This window comes from Fistularia commersonii, chromosome 3, assembly GCF_037954325.1.
Source record: "Fistularia commersonii isolate RoL2024-O1a breed Wild chromosome 3, RoL_Fcom_v1.0, whole genome shotgun sequence".
Lineage (NCBI taxonomy): Eukaryota > Metazoa > Chordata > Actinopteri > Syngnathiformes > Fistulariidae > Fistularia > Fistularia commersonii.
The window spans coordinates 14,699,116-14,718,928 of record NC_141286.1 but is presented as its reverse complement, the minus strand read 5'-3'; the positions used below and the strand labels follow the sequence as shown (position 1 = coordinate 14,718,928).

The following is a 19,813-nucleotide window of genomic DNA, read 5'->3' as shown; positions in this document are numbered from 1 at the left end:
TTAGCAGGTAATTTCCAGAGCACATCCTTTGTACAATTATAAGGGCCTTTCAACACACGACTAAATTTTTGTATTTTTTTTATTTTTTACAATTTCTTTACTTATTTCCTGATAATTTCTTTGGTATTTTATTGTAAATAATTACTAAAAGCTTCCTAATTATCTTATGGCTATTATCACAAGTTTTGATGGAATCAAGCAGATTTGCTTGATGAAGCTAATTAGAAGTTTTTTTTGCCCAATTTCTTTTAAATAGATTAGTACTAGATTTAGAAAAAATAATTACCTATTTTGAATTGTTTTTCTTGTTGGTTATTACTGGTTCTGGCAATTTTAAAGGTTATTTCCTTTGCTCGTCCCCTGTTTTTGATAGATATCTGATATGGGTATGTTGCTTATTTGAAATCCTCAAGGCTAACTTTATTTTGGATATTCCTTTGTGTATTTTCATGGTAAAATAACTCCTTCTAGGTTCAAGAGAGTATTTTTCCCTCAATCAGTCCATGCTGAGATCTTATTTATTGTGACTTGTATTTTTTGTGTGTTTTCGGAAGAGGATTCGAGTCTATTGCAGTCTGATAGACAGACAGAGGACGGATGGCAGAAGGAAGGATTCCTGTTTGTGTTGAGACAGGAAGTGTTCCAGATAAACTTAGAGAGGTATTTCCTGTTAGTGCCAAGCTGATAATTGTGCTGAACTCTAGAGGAGGAACGATGGCTTTATTTAGAGGGGGAAAAAAAGAAACCGCCGCTGTCGTTAAAATATGAATGTTGCAGCTCAAGAAGCTGTAATTACAACATCAATGCAAACACTTAATTTGCATCTTCAGTTTTCTTTCTTTATCAGCAAGGATCTTTTATTTTGGAAAAATACATTATTTGTTTTGAATGAAATAACCAAGACTTCTTGATGAACTGCACTATGGATTTTTGTTTTGCATTTTTCTTTTTCCACGGAGAATGTTTATCAAAACTCATCCTTTCAAAAGATGTCTGCCATTGCATCAATCATCTCAATCAAGCCAGACGAATCACTGTTCTTGCTAAAAAAAATAAAATTCCATTAAAAAAGTTTAGCTATAAACAAGTAGAAACACTGTTTGCTTATCATGCTTATAAAATCAATTCCTTTTAATTTTAGATTGATTTCTATTTATTGTCATGGTTTCCTCAGAAACTTCTTGAGACATTGCTTTTTGTTCCAAGGAACATTATTCTCGAGTTTTTAAGATATGCTCTGTCGGTATATTAATTCTGTCTTGGACAACTAGAAGCATCAGTGTGGGCATGTACAGTGTATCTAATTGTGTGTTTGGCATTGACATGTTTCTGCGCTTCTTTACAGGTTAGGGGCAGGTTATCAGCAGAACACTTGGGATGTTCGGGAATGTTCCCTCTGGGTTTCTACATAATGGTACTACATCTTTTGCAGAACCAATCATGCCAGCACAAGAACGCTCAGAGGAACCATGACTGGAAGGTTGACAGAAACCCTTAAGGGATATTCAGTCCCAGTTATTGTGTCTTAAAACCAATAAATCCACCTTTTTTACGAATAACTGACTGTAACATCATTAGATTTCAGCTAAAGGGCGTGAATGTTCCCTCTAAGCTGCGCAACTGCTCAATTGCGCACTGCTCGCACACTCTCAGCGCAAGAGAAAACCTATCCAGCAGTGAGCACACTGCAAATAAATCAAATAAATAACTTTTTTGTCTGCATCATTTTCTGTGTAACTCAGTGAGTGACAGGTGTCCAGCCAATCATACAACACGATGCAATCATGCTACGCAGCCAATCACGGCAGTGACAGAACTTGCGCGTGTGCTCTGCCCTTACACGCTATATGACAATAATAACAATGTGGCGGGGTTAAGTGACGCTAATGCTATAATGCTAACATGCTAATGGATGTGACAAGTCCACTTACCAAACCAAAGTAAAAAAGAAATGTGGTTCTTTTAAGTTGGAATGGCTGCTGGAGTACACACAAATAGAAGAACAAGCGGTGAAACTGGGTGAGATTTTATCTTTTTCAAGTGAGAAAGGTCTGCTCTGCAAAACATGCAGCGAAGCTAAAGTAGTAAGCAATTTTTCTGCTGGAAAAATATGGACTAAATGGAAGCTAGGATCCCAGGTGTGATACTGATGTGTGGCCTCAGCATGTACATCTAACGTTGCTCACAGTGGTCCTCAGTGTGCTCAGTGAGGTTGTCTGCATGCACAGACGTATGAAAAATTAGAGGGAACATTGAAGGGTGTCATCAGTCTTCGAGCCAATCAGGGGGCAGCCTGTCCAGACTGATAAGAATGACTTCGTGATAAAAACGTCATTGGACAGAGTCTCCAGACTTGAATCCACGAGCTCAAAATGTGTCATAGTCAAATCAACAACAAGTACCATAAGGCCGGAAACACAGTCTGGTGGACGATGTCATCACTGACTTAGCCAACACGCACGCGCGCACACACACACCCACACACACACGATACAGGAGTAGAGTACAAACACACAAGTTTCATTCATCATGTTATGTCACACTTGTAAATGAGGATTTTATGACGGACAGCTTCAGGCGAGGACACACACATGTGATCCACCATTGAATCAGAAGAATGTTAATCCTTTTGTAAGGAGGCATACTTTTTTTTTTCCCTTCAATAAGCATTAAGAGTTATCAACACTCCAATCCTGTCCTACTCCCAGTAGCCCTGCAGCACCTGTGGTATTGCAGGGCTACTGCAGCATGAATTCGGACGACGATGACGCAGTGGGACGAGTGTCACTGAGCCGAAGGAGGAAGCAGAGACTGAAAGGGGAAATTCTCTCACAGTAGGAAAGGGCGGGGTCATGCCAGCTGGGTGTGGGGGTGGAACTCTGAGATATTAGTGTCTGAGGAAAGGTGAAGCTAGATCTCCTGTCTCAACATGATAATCATAGATTTTCATTTTGTGTCGCTATTGTAGAGTTAATCGTTTGTCTGAGATCATCTTGTCACGTTAAAACTAAATACAGTTGGTCTATAATTGTCTTGTAAGTGGTCTGGTTGTACCGTGCTTTATCGGTAATTCTCTCCTAATCTCATTTATTGCCAGCTTACGTAAAAGTCTTGCTTTATCAATCAATAACAATATTCTGAGAACACGAAACAGGAAATGATCAGGAAATCAGTAAGAAAGATTTCTGTATATTTCCTGTCTGTTCTGTATATTTCCTGTGCATCATGTATTTGCAGGTGTATTTGCAGTCCCTATGTCCTCTATTGTAAGTCACTATGGATAAAAGCGTCTGCCAAATGCAATGTAATGTAAAAGAAAGAAAATCATATTTCTGACACTTTGGAATGCTCAGGCACATTTCTGTAAAATAAGATTAAATTCAAACTTTTCCAATTTTTGAACCTGAAAGACCCGCTGTACGGACATGATCAACACATATCATTTGGGGTGTAGATTCAGAACCATGCCCATTGTTTAACTGGATATTCATACACACATACATACATACATACATACATACATACATACATACATACATACACATAACCACGAGTTTCCAACGAACTGCTACTGCAGAGACAAAGCAGAAAAAAAACGGTGGAAGAAAATGGGGAAATGCTGAATAAGGAAACAGACTCCTGGAAAGTCTTCATGAATTTCACAGAAATAAAGTGTTTTTCCAACATCAGGCCTTATATGTTGTGCATGAGTGTGAGTTTCAAGTGGAAGCGGAAATCCTCCAGCTGACATGTAGCAGCATGTCACTGTGGTGAGGAAAGAGTCAAACTCATTTTCTGTTGAATTTTCACCAATTTCTCAATAAATTCCTGCTAATTTTTTTTGGAACAACAAACATGCTTTGTGTTGGTTTTTTTCCATCCCCCCAACAAATTCTGACAGGCAGCAAGACTGACTCAAACTACAAGACGCAGCAAGAAGATGGTGAAAGTCAAACTTCTCACAGCAATGTTTTTCCATCATTGATTGTGCGAGTGTGTGTCACTTCACTGCGAGGGGAAAGTCTGGCCTGACTCATGACTGCGGGCAAGACCTTGACGAAAACATACAAAGCACATGGAGAGGGAGATAAGGAGGGAGCATTAGCTGGAGAGTTACCCAGGATAGAGTGGACGCGGACAGACAACTGCGTCCTCAGGATCAGGATGGGCTTCTTTCCTTTCCTGTCAAAAAACAAAAAACAAAACTAATTATATATGAGGCAAGCAACTGGTCTTGCTCTGATCTTTTTCTTTTTAATTCACATAGTTTAATAGCACCATATTGATTCAGCAGCTTAATGTTTCAGAGTCAGAAGCAAAAGAGGCCAACAAAAAAATAAAACTGAAATGTGCGACTGACGCTGCCACGGACGGGCCTTATGCCTGCAGGTGAAAGACGTGGTCTTTGCTGGGGCATTGGTGGTCAGAATAGGAGTTAAAGCTCTCTATAAGAGAAAGAAAGCCTCCAGTGGAGTAGCTCAGGCTGAAATATGAAGCGAGACAGGAAAACTGATCTCGGATCAGCCTGCGGCCTGCTGGGATCTCGGCCTGGAAACATACAGACGCTCGGAAAGAATGAAGACTAAAAAAGGAACATTTAACTTTTTCTCAGTGACGTCATCACCTCTGCACACTGCTCACACTGCACACACATATACACATACACACAAACTCAGGCGGTAGTTCCTCTGACCAATTGAGGACATTGTGTGTCCATAAAGTGAACCCTCAGACTGACCTCAGGACCCTCAGTCCCAGGCAATGTTATTTTCTACCATCCCCGTCTCTGCAGCAGATCATTTCGCTCATTAATACTGGACTTGAAAATCCAGACGTGCTGCTGCTGCACGTTTTCAAGACTGTCTAGAGCTGAGCCATGTGGAAAATACTCAACATTAAGGAGAGCACTTTTTTTTAGCTATGTATACCAAGATATCTGCTTCAGTATGGGAAAATAACATGGAGGATGTAAATCATGACTAAACATACAATTTGTCTATAACATGTGTGAGGGAAATTCCACCCCCATTCAAATACTTGTGAAAGTTATTATTTTTGTTTGAAGTTTTTAATTCAGGAATCAGCGAAAACAAACAACACAGCACTGATCTATCCTATATGACAAAAGTCTAATATTTCAAATTCTTTAAACAAAATAATTCCTGATAAGCTTGATTTTATTTGATACTGCTTGCCAATTTCAAATATTTTTAATAATTAATAATAATTTATAAAAGATATTTTAGGTCATTACTTGTAGGAAGCTTTTTTTCTAACAGATTTTAGGTGTAAGGATGAGTTACTAGTGTAATGTACTAATGGAAATATGAAACGGCCCAAAAGGCAGAGTGTGACAGGTTTGGTCACATGGTCTGATAGACATAATGGGTGCGGGAACTTACGACACATCCTCATAGAAGCCCTCCAGCTCGTCTCTCTGCTCCAATAAAGACGAGTCCAGGTCCAGGTAGTTTCCATGGGGGACAACCTGGAGGGTGCAGTCCTCCAACTGACAAACAAGGAGACACAGAGTGACCCAGTGCATTAGAAAAATCACTTGACAGGGACAAATCTCCAATAGCTGAAGGCAAGTCATGCTTAAGTGTGGGAGTCACTTCAATTGATATTTAAAAAAAACAAAGTAAAAAAGTTTAGTGAAATTCAACTATCCCACCATTGTCAAAGATCCTGCAGAGCATTCTGGGATTGTCATCTTGAAGGGTTTTGAGGAAGAAGCTTTGATTTTCATTTCATTGACTGTGTGTAATTTATGCAAATGACAACCCAATTGTTTTTAGGTGGAAAAAAAGCCTGAAATTTAGAAAAAATTCCCAATAATGTGAAAAAAAATGTGTGCATTTTTGAATTTTTTTCTTTACATAAAAAGAAATTTCCAAAGGAAAACATGAGAAAAATATATGTCTTAAAAAAGTTAATTTGGAGCATGCAAAACTGTGTTGTTTTTTTTTTTTAACATGTGAAAGATTCGATTATTAAACAGGAAGGACTCATTTTAAGAATCAAAAAATTAAATTACTTTAAGAAATTTCATGAGAAAAAAGCCACCACACACACACAGACACACACACATGCATGCACGCACGCACGCACACACACACAATGGCATAGAAACAGGGTCATAAACACGATCAATAATAAACATGGTTTGGTTTTGTCAAACAGGCTACTCTATGTGTGTGTGTGTGTGTGTGTGTGTGTGTGTGTGTGTGTGTGTGTGTGTGTGTGTGTGTGTGTGTGTGTGAACGTGCAAATGTGTGAGGGATCAGATTACAGTCTGAATCAATCTCTTTAGAACGAGCAGAAGTAGTGACACACAAACGAAAAGAAACTGATAAAACCAGTTTCACTCACTTTCCCTCCAGCAGCAACAGCAGGAGCGAAATATGACGTTCAAACTTCATCTTTAATAAAGACTTCCACTGCCATTTTTCAAGTGTGTAAAATGAAACAACCTTGGACCCTCAAGAAACGCCATATGTATTTATTGTGGTTTATCATTGAAAGTCACATGACTCTCCCGGATGTGTTCCGCATCAGATGCAGGATCAGGTTTCTGAGTTTCAATCAAAGACCTCTCTGGATTTCAGGGTCCACGTTGAGCAGAATTCAGACTGACCCTCACTCTACCCTCCACCCCTCCAGAGACCCTACCCCCCTCAGCGGGGTCTATTAATAGTGGCTGGCAGAACAACTTGTGGTCGAAGGCAATGAGTCAGAGCCTGGTGCAGGAAAACTGCGGGGATCACGTGTTGAACCGGCAACGCCACATTCTTCCTCTACAACAACAACACAAGGTACTGTTGTTGCGCCACAAACCCATCAGACCCTGAGCAGCAGTGAGGGGCAGGCTGACCCCATCCCATGATAATCATCAGCATCACAAAATCATTCAAAATCCACAAAACAAAGGTCATTTGCACAATTGATCTGCTTGATTCGGCTGATACTGAGGAGTTGCTCGCAAGAAACAAAATAATTACCGAACTAAAAAGACAGCATCTGAAAATGAGGAGGAAAAATTACCTGTCGATTCTAAGTTTTGATAGGCTGAGAAAAACTGACTGTCATTGTGCTGGAGGTTTCCCTACCTTCTTTGCAACCTCTCCATTGTCTGGTGGGGTCCTAGATGGGACACCACCTGATTATTCTTTACATCTGCTGGGAGACTTTGGTGTTCATGTGGGTAATGATGAAAACCCTGAAGGGCGGTTATTGGGAGGATGAGCCCAATTGAAACACACGAGGAATCAAACTATTGAACATCCGTGCACAGTATGGATTGGTCATAAACGAAACCATTTGAAATTGATAGATAGGTGTACCTGGTACCAAAACACCTGAAGCCAATGATCACTGATGGACTCTATAGTTGCGTCAGCTCTGCAGCTGAGGGTTTTAGACAATGACTCAAAAGGATGGAGCAGAGCTGTGGGATCAGTTATCAGTGGGATCAGGTGGTGGGAAAACTCCTGGACACATGCGGCAAACCAAAAACGGGAGATTCTGGTACCCTGATGATGTTTGGTGTGAGACCTTGTCCGTAAGGTCTTCAATTCAAACCTTTTGAGGTATTTTTCCAGCATTCTGACACAATTCAGGGACACGAAGAAAAATATCAGGGTACCTGCTTTCAAAGCAGCTTCACAGAATTGTGGTCAGAAGGTCATTAATGCACGTTGTAAAAGCAACCTGAGAACCTATCGGAGGAACCCAGCGATAACGGACATTCGTAGACAGAAGAAGGTCTTCTCATACTGCTGGCAAGTCCGCACAGCCAAGAATGGTTGCAGCTTTGGTCATCATACAAACAAAAACCATGGAAAGACTATGGAGAAGGGATTTCAGTTGGTTTACAAGAGGTTTTGGCAAACTGTCAGACAATTAATACAAACAATTCAGGAAAGTGAAGCAGGGCCTGTTCCCAGCTATTTGGTTCAGGGAAGGAAAGCTGAAACAATTCACCTGTTTTTATATATTCCAACTTTCACCAATGGCCATAAACGTTGGGTCATGACTGACAGAACGAGGTCTCAGATACAAAAAGGAGTTTCCTTCAAAAAGTCACTGAGCTAAGCCTTAGGGGGTGAGGAGGACAGGAATCTGGGGGTAGCTGAGAGTTGAAACACTGCTCCTCCGCCTTCAATTGACCTCTTTGAGGTATTTCAGGCACCTGATAACAACGCCTTGTGGGCGCATCCTCTCAAGAGATGTTACAGATGTGTCCACCTGGTAAGAGGTCTTGGAGTCAGACAAGCTGAAGAGACTGTATCTCCCATCAGGTCAGGGAACGCCTTGGGGTTTCCCAGGAAGAAGAGATCAGGTCTATCAACTCAGTCTTCTATTGCTGGGAGCCAGATAAGTGGTATTATAATGAATACATTAGAAATTATTAAATGCTTTCTGATATAAACGAGAATGGGAAAAAGTCGAACAAAAATAAATGCCCAAAGTAAAAAAAAATATATAAATAATCAAACTTCTGTCAAAAAACATCTAACAAGAAAATTAGCAAGAGAATTGTTCAAAATGTGAAAAAAAAACACGTATTTTAGAATAAATTGATTTAGTGGGAAAGACCTTGATAGGGTAAAAAAATAAAACATTCCAGAACTAAAGTACCAAAAAAATTAGCCAGTCCATCAGCTACCTTTGGTTCACTGGGCCTCATTTTCACTACATTGATTTCAGCTATGATCAGCAGTTTGTGTGTGGGGGGATCTTGAAGAATCCAATGTGTCACACTTTTATTTTATTAAAGGGAAATCTCAGATGACGTCATGAAGGAGGGAAAAAAACAGACTCCAGGTCTTTGTTTATTGAAGCAGCATCGCAAAGTCCCTCTTTATCTACCTTGCCTCCTCAGTTTGATCATTTCAGAACCCTTTACCTTTTTACTAGTGCATCTATATTAATGTTTTTAAAGGTTTTAATTTACATTGTATTAATGTTTCTAATTATTCAGAAAGAATAACAGTTCACAATTTTACTCCATATTGTTTTTATCTACACAGTCGGTTACTTTATTTTTGTTGTTGTTGTTGTCATTATTATCATCATCATGAAGGATTTGCGACCCACGACCTGACTCTGGATAAGCAGGGGAAGATGGATGGATGGATGGATGGATGAAGGATTTGACACATTTCCCTTAAAAAACAATTTGTTCTTTATCTGTAGGATCAAGAAACCTGTAATGGTTTAGGTCAGCAATGTATAGGGGCATTGTGGCTGACATTTTTCCAACTTGCAAGTCATGCTTCTTAATATTTTGCTGTGAACTATTTTTTCCTTCCATCTCAGGTTCAAAAAATGGGAAAAAATGGGAACTGAGATTTTTTATACGTCAAACGAAAATGACCTAAAATTTAAGGGAAAAAATGGTGAGTCAGGGGAATCTATTACTAACTGTACAACACATGTGAGTTTGGATCAGTGATGCTACTCCCTTTCTCAGAATAGACTTTTAACTCCTATTTTGAGCGTCAGAGACTCCCAAGGATCGCCAGGGGGTCCGTGGGTCGGTTTCCATTCATAGAATATAGAATAACATCTATACTCTATGAATGGAAACAATTACAAATTATATTTGCATGGGTAACACATCATGGGTAACATACGGTTGAGATTTTTTATCTTGATATTTTCATTTTGTCTATTTATATACTTGTTGAAGGGCATGCAGAAGCCCCCCCCCCAAAAAAAACAATGTTTGCCAACAAGCAGAGAAAATAAATTGCGCATGGGGGGAAAAATAAGAAAGAAAGAGAGACCACATCGGCCTTGGTTTGAAAATGGGGGCTTTTAAACAAGGAGATAAGCTCAGAGTCAATGACCTCCTTCGAGACGACTTATCTCTGCGTGCAAGTGACAGGAAACATTACGCAAAAAGTTGCTTTTTAATTATGAAAAAATCCGCAGCAGACGTCGGGCCCAGACGCAACACTGTAATTTCAGAGGCTTATAATTCATTCTCTTCCAAATAAACACAAGGAGCCTAAATTGCATGATTTGGAACAGAGTTTGGCGCATCACACACACGCCAGCGGTTCCACCAGAAATCCAACTTTTGTTCCTCTGACCTCAGGAGTATTCTCTGAGATCATGACAGACGCCGAGAAGAAATAACATTTCCCGAGCCGTGGGTTTTACCCCCTCCGATCGCCGCTCCAGAAAGTTGCCCGACTTTTACTCACCTTCAAAGGTGGTTCCAGCAACTTGTGAATCCCGGCGATCTGCTCGCTCAGCGGCTGTTCCCCCTCTAGAGTGACCGTCGGAGGTCGCCGAGGCTCTGGAAAGTTAGTACAGATAAAGGGATCCGAATCCTCCAAGTATTGGACCCGGCAAATGACGGAGGCCATGGCCCTGAGTCCGCCGCCGAACTGTGACCTGCAAGTCTGACACACTCCCGCGGATGGTCCAAACGCGACTGAGGAGGTTTTTTAAATGATCCGTCAAGTTCTTGGTAATATATACAGGAAACTTATGTTGGGCTTATCAGAATAAGAGCATCGTCAATTGTTTTTAATGATGAGGCGACATGGTCTTTTAGCAGTTAAATGTATAGAATATAACACGGCAACAGTGATATGATTTTAACCTCATGAACTTATGACAGTAAATTCTGTATGACAATACCATTTTGTAGATATTTTAGATCATATTATTGAACTGCCTTTTTTGAATTATTAGTTAAAATACTTGCTTTTTTGTCTTAAAGAGGCACTTTTGTGCTAATAGGTTACATTTTACCATTTCCCGAGCTATTGATCGGCCATAATTACACTTTTATTTTGTATGCACAGTCATCGAGCTTTGTGACTGCTGTGAGTAGCGCTGACATGAAGGTCCATTGATGCAGCATGGACATCGACACAGGTTTTGGCACGATAGCGCCATCTAGTGGTCAAGTGATGTCGGTGCTTTTAATGACGTCAGGGGATATATATATATATATATATATATATATATATATATATATATATATATATATATAATCATATACTATATCATATTATATCTATCTATCTATCTATCTATCTATCTATCTATCTATCTATCTATCTATCTATCTCTCTCTCTCTATATATATATATATATATTTTAGGCGGAGATGGACGTAGATAAGACTCTCGAACATTTTCTGAAACACAAATTCTGTACAGGATATTTATTTAAACCGATGACTTAAACCAGAATTAAATTACTAGCAATCACTTGACATATCTGAATGAAATTAATGATCCTTTTCAGGTTATTTCAAAAAGAAAAATGTTGGTCGTGGCATTCTGATTATCATTATTAGTTTTCCTTCTATATTTGTTGCCAAGTTTTAATGTTGTGTTTGCATTGTTTGATTCTATTTAGTAACTTATTGGCGAGTGTCTGATACATAATTTATCTATTCATTTATTTTAGTTCCAGGTTGATTTTTATTTTATTTTAATTACAGGTCATACTAATTTTTTGGCAAATTTCTAGACGTTTCCTTTCTAGCAAGGTACTTTATCACCTCCTGGGGGACCCATAGGTTTCCCTGTACCATACAAGCTTGTAACATCTTGAATAAGTGGATCTTGGAAGACTCCCAATCAGATATCCAAACCATCTAAATCGCCCCCCTGAATGTCTGTCCTCCTGATACTATCTGTAATAGCTAAGCCCTGTCCGCCTGTAGAGGATATTCATTCAGCAGATCGCTTGATCATCCAGTTATGACCCAAAGTTCATGGCCATTGGCAACAATTGGAACATAAATGGACTGTGTCAACTGCAAAAACCCGAAAAATCTGACCTCTGACTTGGAGTTACTGACTTGCACCCTGATTGCTTGACAATGACCGCAAACCGCCCAAGTACCTGCTGAAGGTCCTATAGCCCTTCCAGGCTACGGGAAGGTGGCCGGATCCTCAGGTAAAATGTCTTGCTGCCCCAGAATACAGATCATTATAGGTCTTCTAAAGCACTTACACCCTCACCTGGAACCGTTGCCTTGAAAGATAGCATGAACATGATAAGTTAAGTTGCATTTCACTGGAATTGGTGTGTAGGTTTTTGAAATGCATAAATAGCATCTGATTCAGACGGGCTCCCGAGGTTGTGGTGAGAAATCCAATACAAGAAAATGTTTTTAATAGTTTTCAGGTGGTTAAGAAGTCAAAAATGATAACAAAGGTGTAACTGAGGGTTTGTAAAAGTCGCCTATACCGCGTTCAACTACAAAATAACAAATGCGGAGACTCAAGTTTCTCACGGAAAACGTTCCCGTTCCAATTTTTCTTCTGTCTTCACACCATCTCTACTCAGTAAACCCTACATACCACACTTCCGCTCTCTGTTAAGGCTTTAAAATAAGAGCTCAGTGGTACAACTCATAATAGGAACAAGTCCAGAAAAATGTGTTACATTAGTAAAATGAGAATAAACAAAGACAGTGATAGAAGTCTTCTTCTCATTTTGGCTTTTCCCTTCAGGGGTCGCCACAGCGAATCAACCTTCCGCATTTAACCCTATTCTCTGTATCCTCCTCTCTCACACCAACTACCTTCATATCCTCTCTCACTATTCATAAGTCTTCTCTTTGGTCCTCCTCGAGACCTCCTGGCTGGCAGCTCCAATTCCAGCATCCGTCTACCAATATATTCAATCTCCCTCCTCTGTACATGCCTGAACCATCTCAGTCTGGCTTCTCTGACCTTCTCTCCAAAACATCTTACGTGCTGTTCCTCTAATAGACTCATGCCTGATCCTATCCATCCTGGTCACTCCAAAAGGGTGTGTTCACTACAGCCATTTCCATCCTTTTCGCAAAGTCTACCACCATCTGTCCCTCTGTGTTCCTATTCTGTAAACCAAATCTGCCCATCACTTCTTCATTCCCTCTGTTGCCTTCACCAACATGCCCATTGAAGTCTGCACCAATTACCACTCTCTCATCTCTTGGGATATTCTGCATCACCTCATTTAACTCATTCCAGAACTTCTCCTTCTCCTCAAATTCGCATCCCACCTGCGGGGCATAGCCACTAACAACATTGAGCATCACACCTTCAATTTCCAATTTCAGACTCATAAGTCTATCTGATATTCTTTTCACCTCTAAGACGTTCCTGACAAACTCCTCCTTCAAGATAACTCCTACTCCATTTCTCTTCTCGTCAGTACCATAATAGTACAACTTAAAGCCTGCTCCTAAGCTTCTAGCCTTACTATCTTTCCACCTGGTCTCCTGGACACACAGTATATCCACCTTCCTTTTCTGTATCATGTCGACCAACTCCCTACCTTTTCCTGTCATAGTCCCAATATTCAAAGTCCCTACTGTCAGTCCCAGGCTCTTGTTTTCCTCTTCTCTCTCTGCGTCCTCCTCTCCTTCTTTGACCCACAGAAGCCCAGTTTCCATTGGTTCTCTGTAGGTCATCGGTACCAATGGCAGTTGTTGTTAACAAGGGCCTCGACCGATCCGGTATGATCTGGTTATTATGTTTGATTCACATGTTCCATTTTGGCAAAAGTTTTACACCGGATGTCCTTCTTGATGCAACCCTCTGCATTTAGCCGGGCTTTGGACTGGCTCAGGGAGACCATGCCGCCCTGAGGCTCCATTAAAGACAGTGACAGCAGTAAAGATATTATAAATCAAAGATTACCTTTTTTTTTCTGAGGTTAGATTGTGGTTCATCTATTGTCCTCTTGGGGGCGCTGTTTCCCTAAAGATGTGTCTGTCCGGTTACAACCAGATTGCATAAGAAGAGTAAAAGACTGATGAAACAGCCTGAAACATATGCACATGGGGCACACACACACTCACACACACACACACACACACACACACACACACACACACACATATATATAAATATGTAAAGACACATACTGAACAACCGCCTGATCAATGGATTGCTTATTGATTAGAAGAGTGATAGACAGTTTCAGGTCACTGATGGAGGGCTGGTGATGTGTTTCCATGACAACAGAGTCAATGAGGTGATTGAGAAGAGTTTTCATCCAAACAAGCTTTGTGGAAAACAATATCTTTTTTTCTTTGTATATTCTATATGCTCCCACTCTCAGTGTTTTTTGTGTTTTTTAAACCTTTTATGTTTCATAAATTCATTATTTACCATTTATCCTGCACTTAGGGTTGTAGGGATGCCGAAGCCAATCCCAGCTATCATCGAGAAAAAGGCAAGGTTCACTCTGGACCGGTCGCAAGTCGATCGCATGCCGAAACACAGAGACAAGCAAACATTCAGTAAGTCATTCACACATCTGGGCAATTTTCCCAATCCAGTTATTTTTATTTTACGATGAAGAGTTGTTGTATGATAATTGCAACAAAACAATATTACGTGGATCGCCTCACTGAGAAGTCACAGTCAGCCGATGAAGGGGACTTCACTGATCAGAGATTTGTTTATTACAAAGAAATTCATCTCTATCACTGTCTGTTATACAGGACTGTCTCAGGAAATTAGAATATTGTGATAAAGTTCTTTATCTTCTGTAATGCAATCAAAAAAAACAAAAATTACCTTTTCATGATAGTCTTATATTTTGAGATAGGATTTTTGATTTTTCTTAAGATGTAAGCCATAATCAGCAATATTAAAATGATAAAAGGCTTGCAATGTTTCAGTTGATTTGTAATGAATTCAGAATGTATGACATTTTTGTTTTTGTAATTGCATTACAGAAGATAAAGAACTTTATCACAATATTCTAATTTTCCAAGACAGTCCTGTAAATGTCCCACATGTTTACTATATTTCTACATCAAGATTATTTAGAACTATCTATCTATCCAGCTATCTATGTGTGAATATTTGTTTCTGTGAATCAAGATGCAAGATTTCTTCGTGTACTCTCTTTCTGTGTCCGTGAATGTTTGTGTGTGTGTGTGTGCGTGTGTGTGTGCGGCAAGAACAAAACCACTGAAACTCTACTTGGCAATGAGGCTTGTATGCTGCGGTTTTGAGGTTAAAGCAAATAACTATTGACCATTACAATGACACTTCAACACTGAATGACAAGTGCTATCAGATGTGTTGCTCGTGGAAGTAATGAGGGTGAAATGAGGGTGAAAAAAAGGCGGAGGAAGAGGGATTTGGCAAGGCGTACACAACCTATGGAGTCTGAAGCAGAAATCAGCAACAACTCATAACTCTGCAATTTTTTAGCTGAGATCAATTATTTCATTGATTGGGTTCGATCAACTCACTTAGTTTGAAACCAGTGACTCTTTTGTGAGGCTAAGATGGACTCTCCAAGCCTGCTTCCTGCCCAGGACTTTAGTATTAAACGGGACCTGGTCTGATCCAATATTAATAAAGTAGTGTAGTAATTCCAACATACCAGCCTAGGAGAAAAGGACAGAGGGCACAAGGAGTCAAGGACTTTTTAATGGCAAGAAAAGACTGAAAGAACAAAGACTAGGAAGACGGTGGATGAGGCAATAGACGGACTGTGCTGACACAGGAGATGAGGACTGAAGAGGGAGGAGACGATGTCAGAGAAAATGAAGAAAGCGGAGACAGGGTGACAGATTATGAGGACAGAGGAGAAGAAGAGAGAGGGAATGAGGAGGACCACCTCAGGGACACAAGATAAGTTTTGTAGTCCTGGATGTTGTAGTCAAGAACAAAAATGAAGATCGGATTTGGGATGAGTGCGTGAATTCGTAGGTAAGAAACAACTGGAGAGAAATAACAGCCATTTCATAATGTCAGCCTCTGAAAAGGAAGTAAAATACATGTATAGTCAAATAAACTGATAAAATGCACATACACACAAACACAGAGATTTGCACATGTGCGCAGACTTTCTGTTATCCTCTGAGAAAAAAGGGGACCATGAAATCAACCATTAAAATTGTAATTATCCTTTTTCACAATTTTCAGGAAACAATATTTGTACATCTGTGCCGACAAAATGTCTCCCTATTTCAACAATCATCTGTTCGGAATTCTTTTTTTTTTTTGTTGTTGTTTTGAGCAATTTTGTGCCATGGAAGTCAAATAAAATTACTGCGAAATCAAAAAAGGGGAAGACAGCAGACAGTAAACCATCTTTGTAAATAACAACATATTATTATAATTACAATAAATTATATCTAAAATTAATCGTGGGTATTGTATTTGTGTGGATTATTTGAACTCCTCGCACACTGTCGCTTTTGTTAATAAAGTTTAACGGATGACGTCATACCCCAGCAGCTGTCTCAGTCAAGTCATTCTTCCCGTGGTCCAGTCTGTGTCAGCAGCGGCAGATTTGGCGCTTTGCTCCACTTAATATACAACACATCAGGGATTTGAACCTGCAACCCCTGACTCCCACACAGGTCATCCAACGGCGGGGGTCGCTCGTGTCGTCAGCCAATCACAGAGCGGACCAATTGGGTGAAGGGTGGGCCTGCTGTTGTTGCTCAAGATGATGTTGCTCCTCGGCGGCGACGTCTTGCTCTGCATGCTCAAGGCTCACTGGGGGCGAGGGGCGGTGGATTAGCGGGGGGGGGGGATCAGTGGGCCAAAACCTGCTGATGCAGCAGCTCCGGAGGTCTAACAGAGGAGGGGTAGGGTTTGTAGGGTTTGTAGGGGGGGGACGTTACTGGCAGGGTTTGATATTTTAAGATTCATGCAACACTGGGAAGGTCACCCCCTCTACCCACGCGGATGGGTCAAGATCTGATTTATAGATGTATTTCAATGTGAGTCTGTCTTTTGGGACATGTGTGTGTCAGTGTGTGCGGCTGTCTCTGCGTGTGTGTGTGTGTGTGTGTGGGATATGTGTGTGTATGGCTTGTGACTGCTTGTGTTATTTTGTGAGTATGCAAGAGTGTTTACATTTCCAAATAAGTGTATCTGTGTATCTTTGTGTAACAGATTTGTGTTTCTGTTGTGAGCATACAGTCTCCAGTCAGCAAACAGGATTTGAAGAAAAAAGTTCCCAGAAAAGGTCAAAAGTCAATAAGGTGCTGCTGGTGCACCATCACATATGCAGCTTGTCTCAAAACTCAGGGGTCTTCCTCTACATCCGCTGCTCCCGCGACCCATCCCGGGATGCAATTCGAGGATGTCCCTTCCATCCAGCTGCACAGTCCGATTCCGCCATCACCGTTAAATATAGCGCTCGCATAAGCCCAACATTTTTAATTCACATGTTGTTGGATGCTAAACTAATGAAGTCTCAGAACTTCAAATTCAAATCAGTTCTGTCACATGTGTTTCCCCTTTTTAAAACAAAGAAACATGTCTTTTTATTTAATTTTATTTGAAATTCACTCCAAAGAAATTGTATTATGTCCAACATGTCTATTGCTTCCATCTTCAGCGGGGGAATTGTCATCATCAGACTTTTATTATATGCTGTGTTTTCTACCACTGCCAAGCATCAATTTGATTTATTCATTTTATTTTATTTCAGCAGTTTTTGCACTTTATGTTTGTTACATGTCCTGTTTGGTTTGTCTGCTCCAATTTTAATGCCCCTAATAAAAATGTACATAAATGCTGGGAACCAATTGATGGAATGCGTCCTGCGAACACGATGAATCACGGGAGAAACATCAGCTGATCATCATTTTATTCCAGCATTTTTTTTTTCCCCTTTTATCAATTATTTGATTGATATTTGACTTTTTTAGACATTTGAAAAAAAACAATCAATTGTGAATATTTTGGGGTGTCACATTATCCCGCCCACATCACATCAGACTTGCTGACGCTTTCAAACACAAAGCCCTGCTGGTAAAAACGTATGTGGAGTCAGTTTTGCAGTGCTCCTGTTGGCGGGGCTTCAAGACTTTTAACAGGAACATTTGGTAATCACGTTTCAACAGCTAAACAAAGATTGTCAACTTTGATTTTTTTTCCACATTCACCTTTTTGGGTGAACTCTTTTCTATTAAAATTCCTCAAACAGCTTCTTGGCAAATGCTGACAAGTTTGATATTTTGAGTGAAGTGAGTTTAAAGGGGGAAAAGGGACAGTTTTTATCTGGCCCTTCAGGTTCGACCAGCGAACATCCAGCGAACATCCAGCCACCAGCTCAATAAAAAAAGGAACTTGATCGCTTCCCTTGATATGACCTCACTTTAAAGTGGGACGAATAGACTTTCTGTCTTCATTTACTCAGATGTCGTCATTCTGCAGCTCCAGGCATTTTCTGAAGAACCCCCCAAAAACCCATTCAAGTATAGAATGAAACACAGGAGGGTCGACAGTTCTTCTAGTGTGATATGTAATGCTGTAAAAAAAAGGTTTTTATGCTCTGCGAGGCTAATCTATCACTAATCACCTGTAGGTGGGATCAGCGCATGAAAAATTAGAATGTGAACAAAAATCCATATTCTAAATGAAAATCAACCAGGAAATCCTGGAATCTGGAATTCAGCACACTTTTACCAAAATGTTCTCTGATATTCCATTCACATGCAAAAGAAATGACACAACAACAAAAAAAGATTTGATTGTAAGGTTGCAAGAATGATATCAGATGATATACAGGACTGTCTCAGGAAATTAGAATATTGTGGTAAAGTTCTTTATCTTCTGTTATGCAATTACAAAAACAAAAATGTCATACAATTCTGAATTCATTACAAATCAACTGAAATATTGCAAGACTTTTATAATTTCAATATTGCTGATTATGGCTTACATATTAAGAAAACTCAAAAATTCTATCTCAAAATATTAGAATATCATGAAAAAGTAATTTTTGTTTTTTTAATCGCATTACAGACGATAAAGAACTTTAATCACAATATTCACATTTTTTGAGACAGTCCTGTATATAAAAATGTATAAAATATATGAAAACAAAACCAACCAAATAAGGCAAGAAATTACATGACAATTAATTACAATGCAGGAACTTTGTGAATATGCGGGGAGCGGTCGATCCGTGGTCAAGCGCCCCAAATCTAGCTCCCACATTTTTGCTTATTATGGGTTAACCCAGGGTTCCAGATACAGGACGTGGCTGCACGATGGATAGCTACTTAAACCAATTCTTACGGAAAACTGAGTGTCTGGCCAATCACGAGACAGCAATTAGGAGGGAGGATCTCCTTCTCACCTTTCCTCTTTATCCCCCCCTGAGCTGGACAGTGTGAGTGTTTCCAGGCCTGGAGACTCTGGGAGGCTGAATCAGCTGCTCCTTTCTGCTACATTAAACACCGAACACGATCCCTTTTCCCCCGACGGTGGCCTCCCACAGACGGGGTGTCAGAACCGAACCAGACCAGGACTCTCTGTACTTTGAGGGTCAGGTGTTCTCGCACGCTGCGCTGTAGGCTTGGAGAGTTAAGAGGTTAACATGCCATCTGCAAGGGAGTTCGTCCTGATTGATGACATCACAGCATTCAGATTTCAAAATGAGACTGCCTGCGTTCTGAAGCTGCAAAATGTGATGCAATTGAAATTAATTTGACATGAATTTGTCAACATTTAATGAAAGCTGGAGAGAAATGAAAATTCACATAAACTGCCTTAATATCGTTACAATGATTAATTGACCATTAAGTGATCATAACTTTAAAGTACTTTATCATTTGATGATTATTACTATGATAATATTATTAGCAATGATAATAATAATAATAATAACATGACAAATTGTTAGCAGCTATATAGAGGCGTGTTGAATCTAAAAAGTTGTGAATAATAATATTGTTTTATTCCAAATAATGTGACAAAAATTACGTATTTGAAAATGAGGTAAAGACTTGAAATAACAGAATACTTAGATCATAAATAATATTAGAAGTCTTGTCCACGGAGGGCGTCAGCCATAT

At 39.8% G+C, this 19,813-nt stretch overlaps 1 protein-coding gene across 6 annotated transcripts in view; it reads right to left on the bottom strand.

The window, feature by feature from the left end:
- fhod1 (formin homology 2 domain containing 1) overlaps positions 1 to 10,443 on the bottom strand; it is a 39,754-nt gene extending 29,311 nt beyond the window's left edge. For all 6 annotated transcript variants that reach the window (XM_086143767.1, XM_086143768.1, XM_086143769.1 and 3 more), the window contains exons 1-3: positions 10,215 to 10,443; positions 5,403 to 5,509; positions 4,118 to 4,182 (exon numbers count right to left, since the gene is read on the bottom strand). In XM_086143767.1, coding sequence (XP_085999893.1) covers positions 4,118 to 4,182; positions 5,403 to 5,509; positions 10,215 to 10,379 — 337 coding nt within the window. In that variant the 5' untranslated portion in view covers positions 10,380 to 10,443. The remainder of the gene's footprint in view (positions 1 to 4,117; positions 4,183 to 5,402; positions 5,510 to 10,214) is intronic.
- Between the last annotated feature and the right edge of the window lie 9,370 nt (positions 10,444 to 19,813).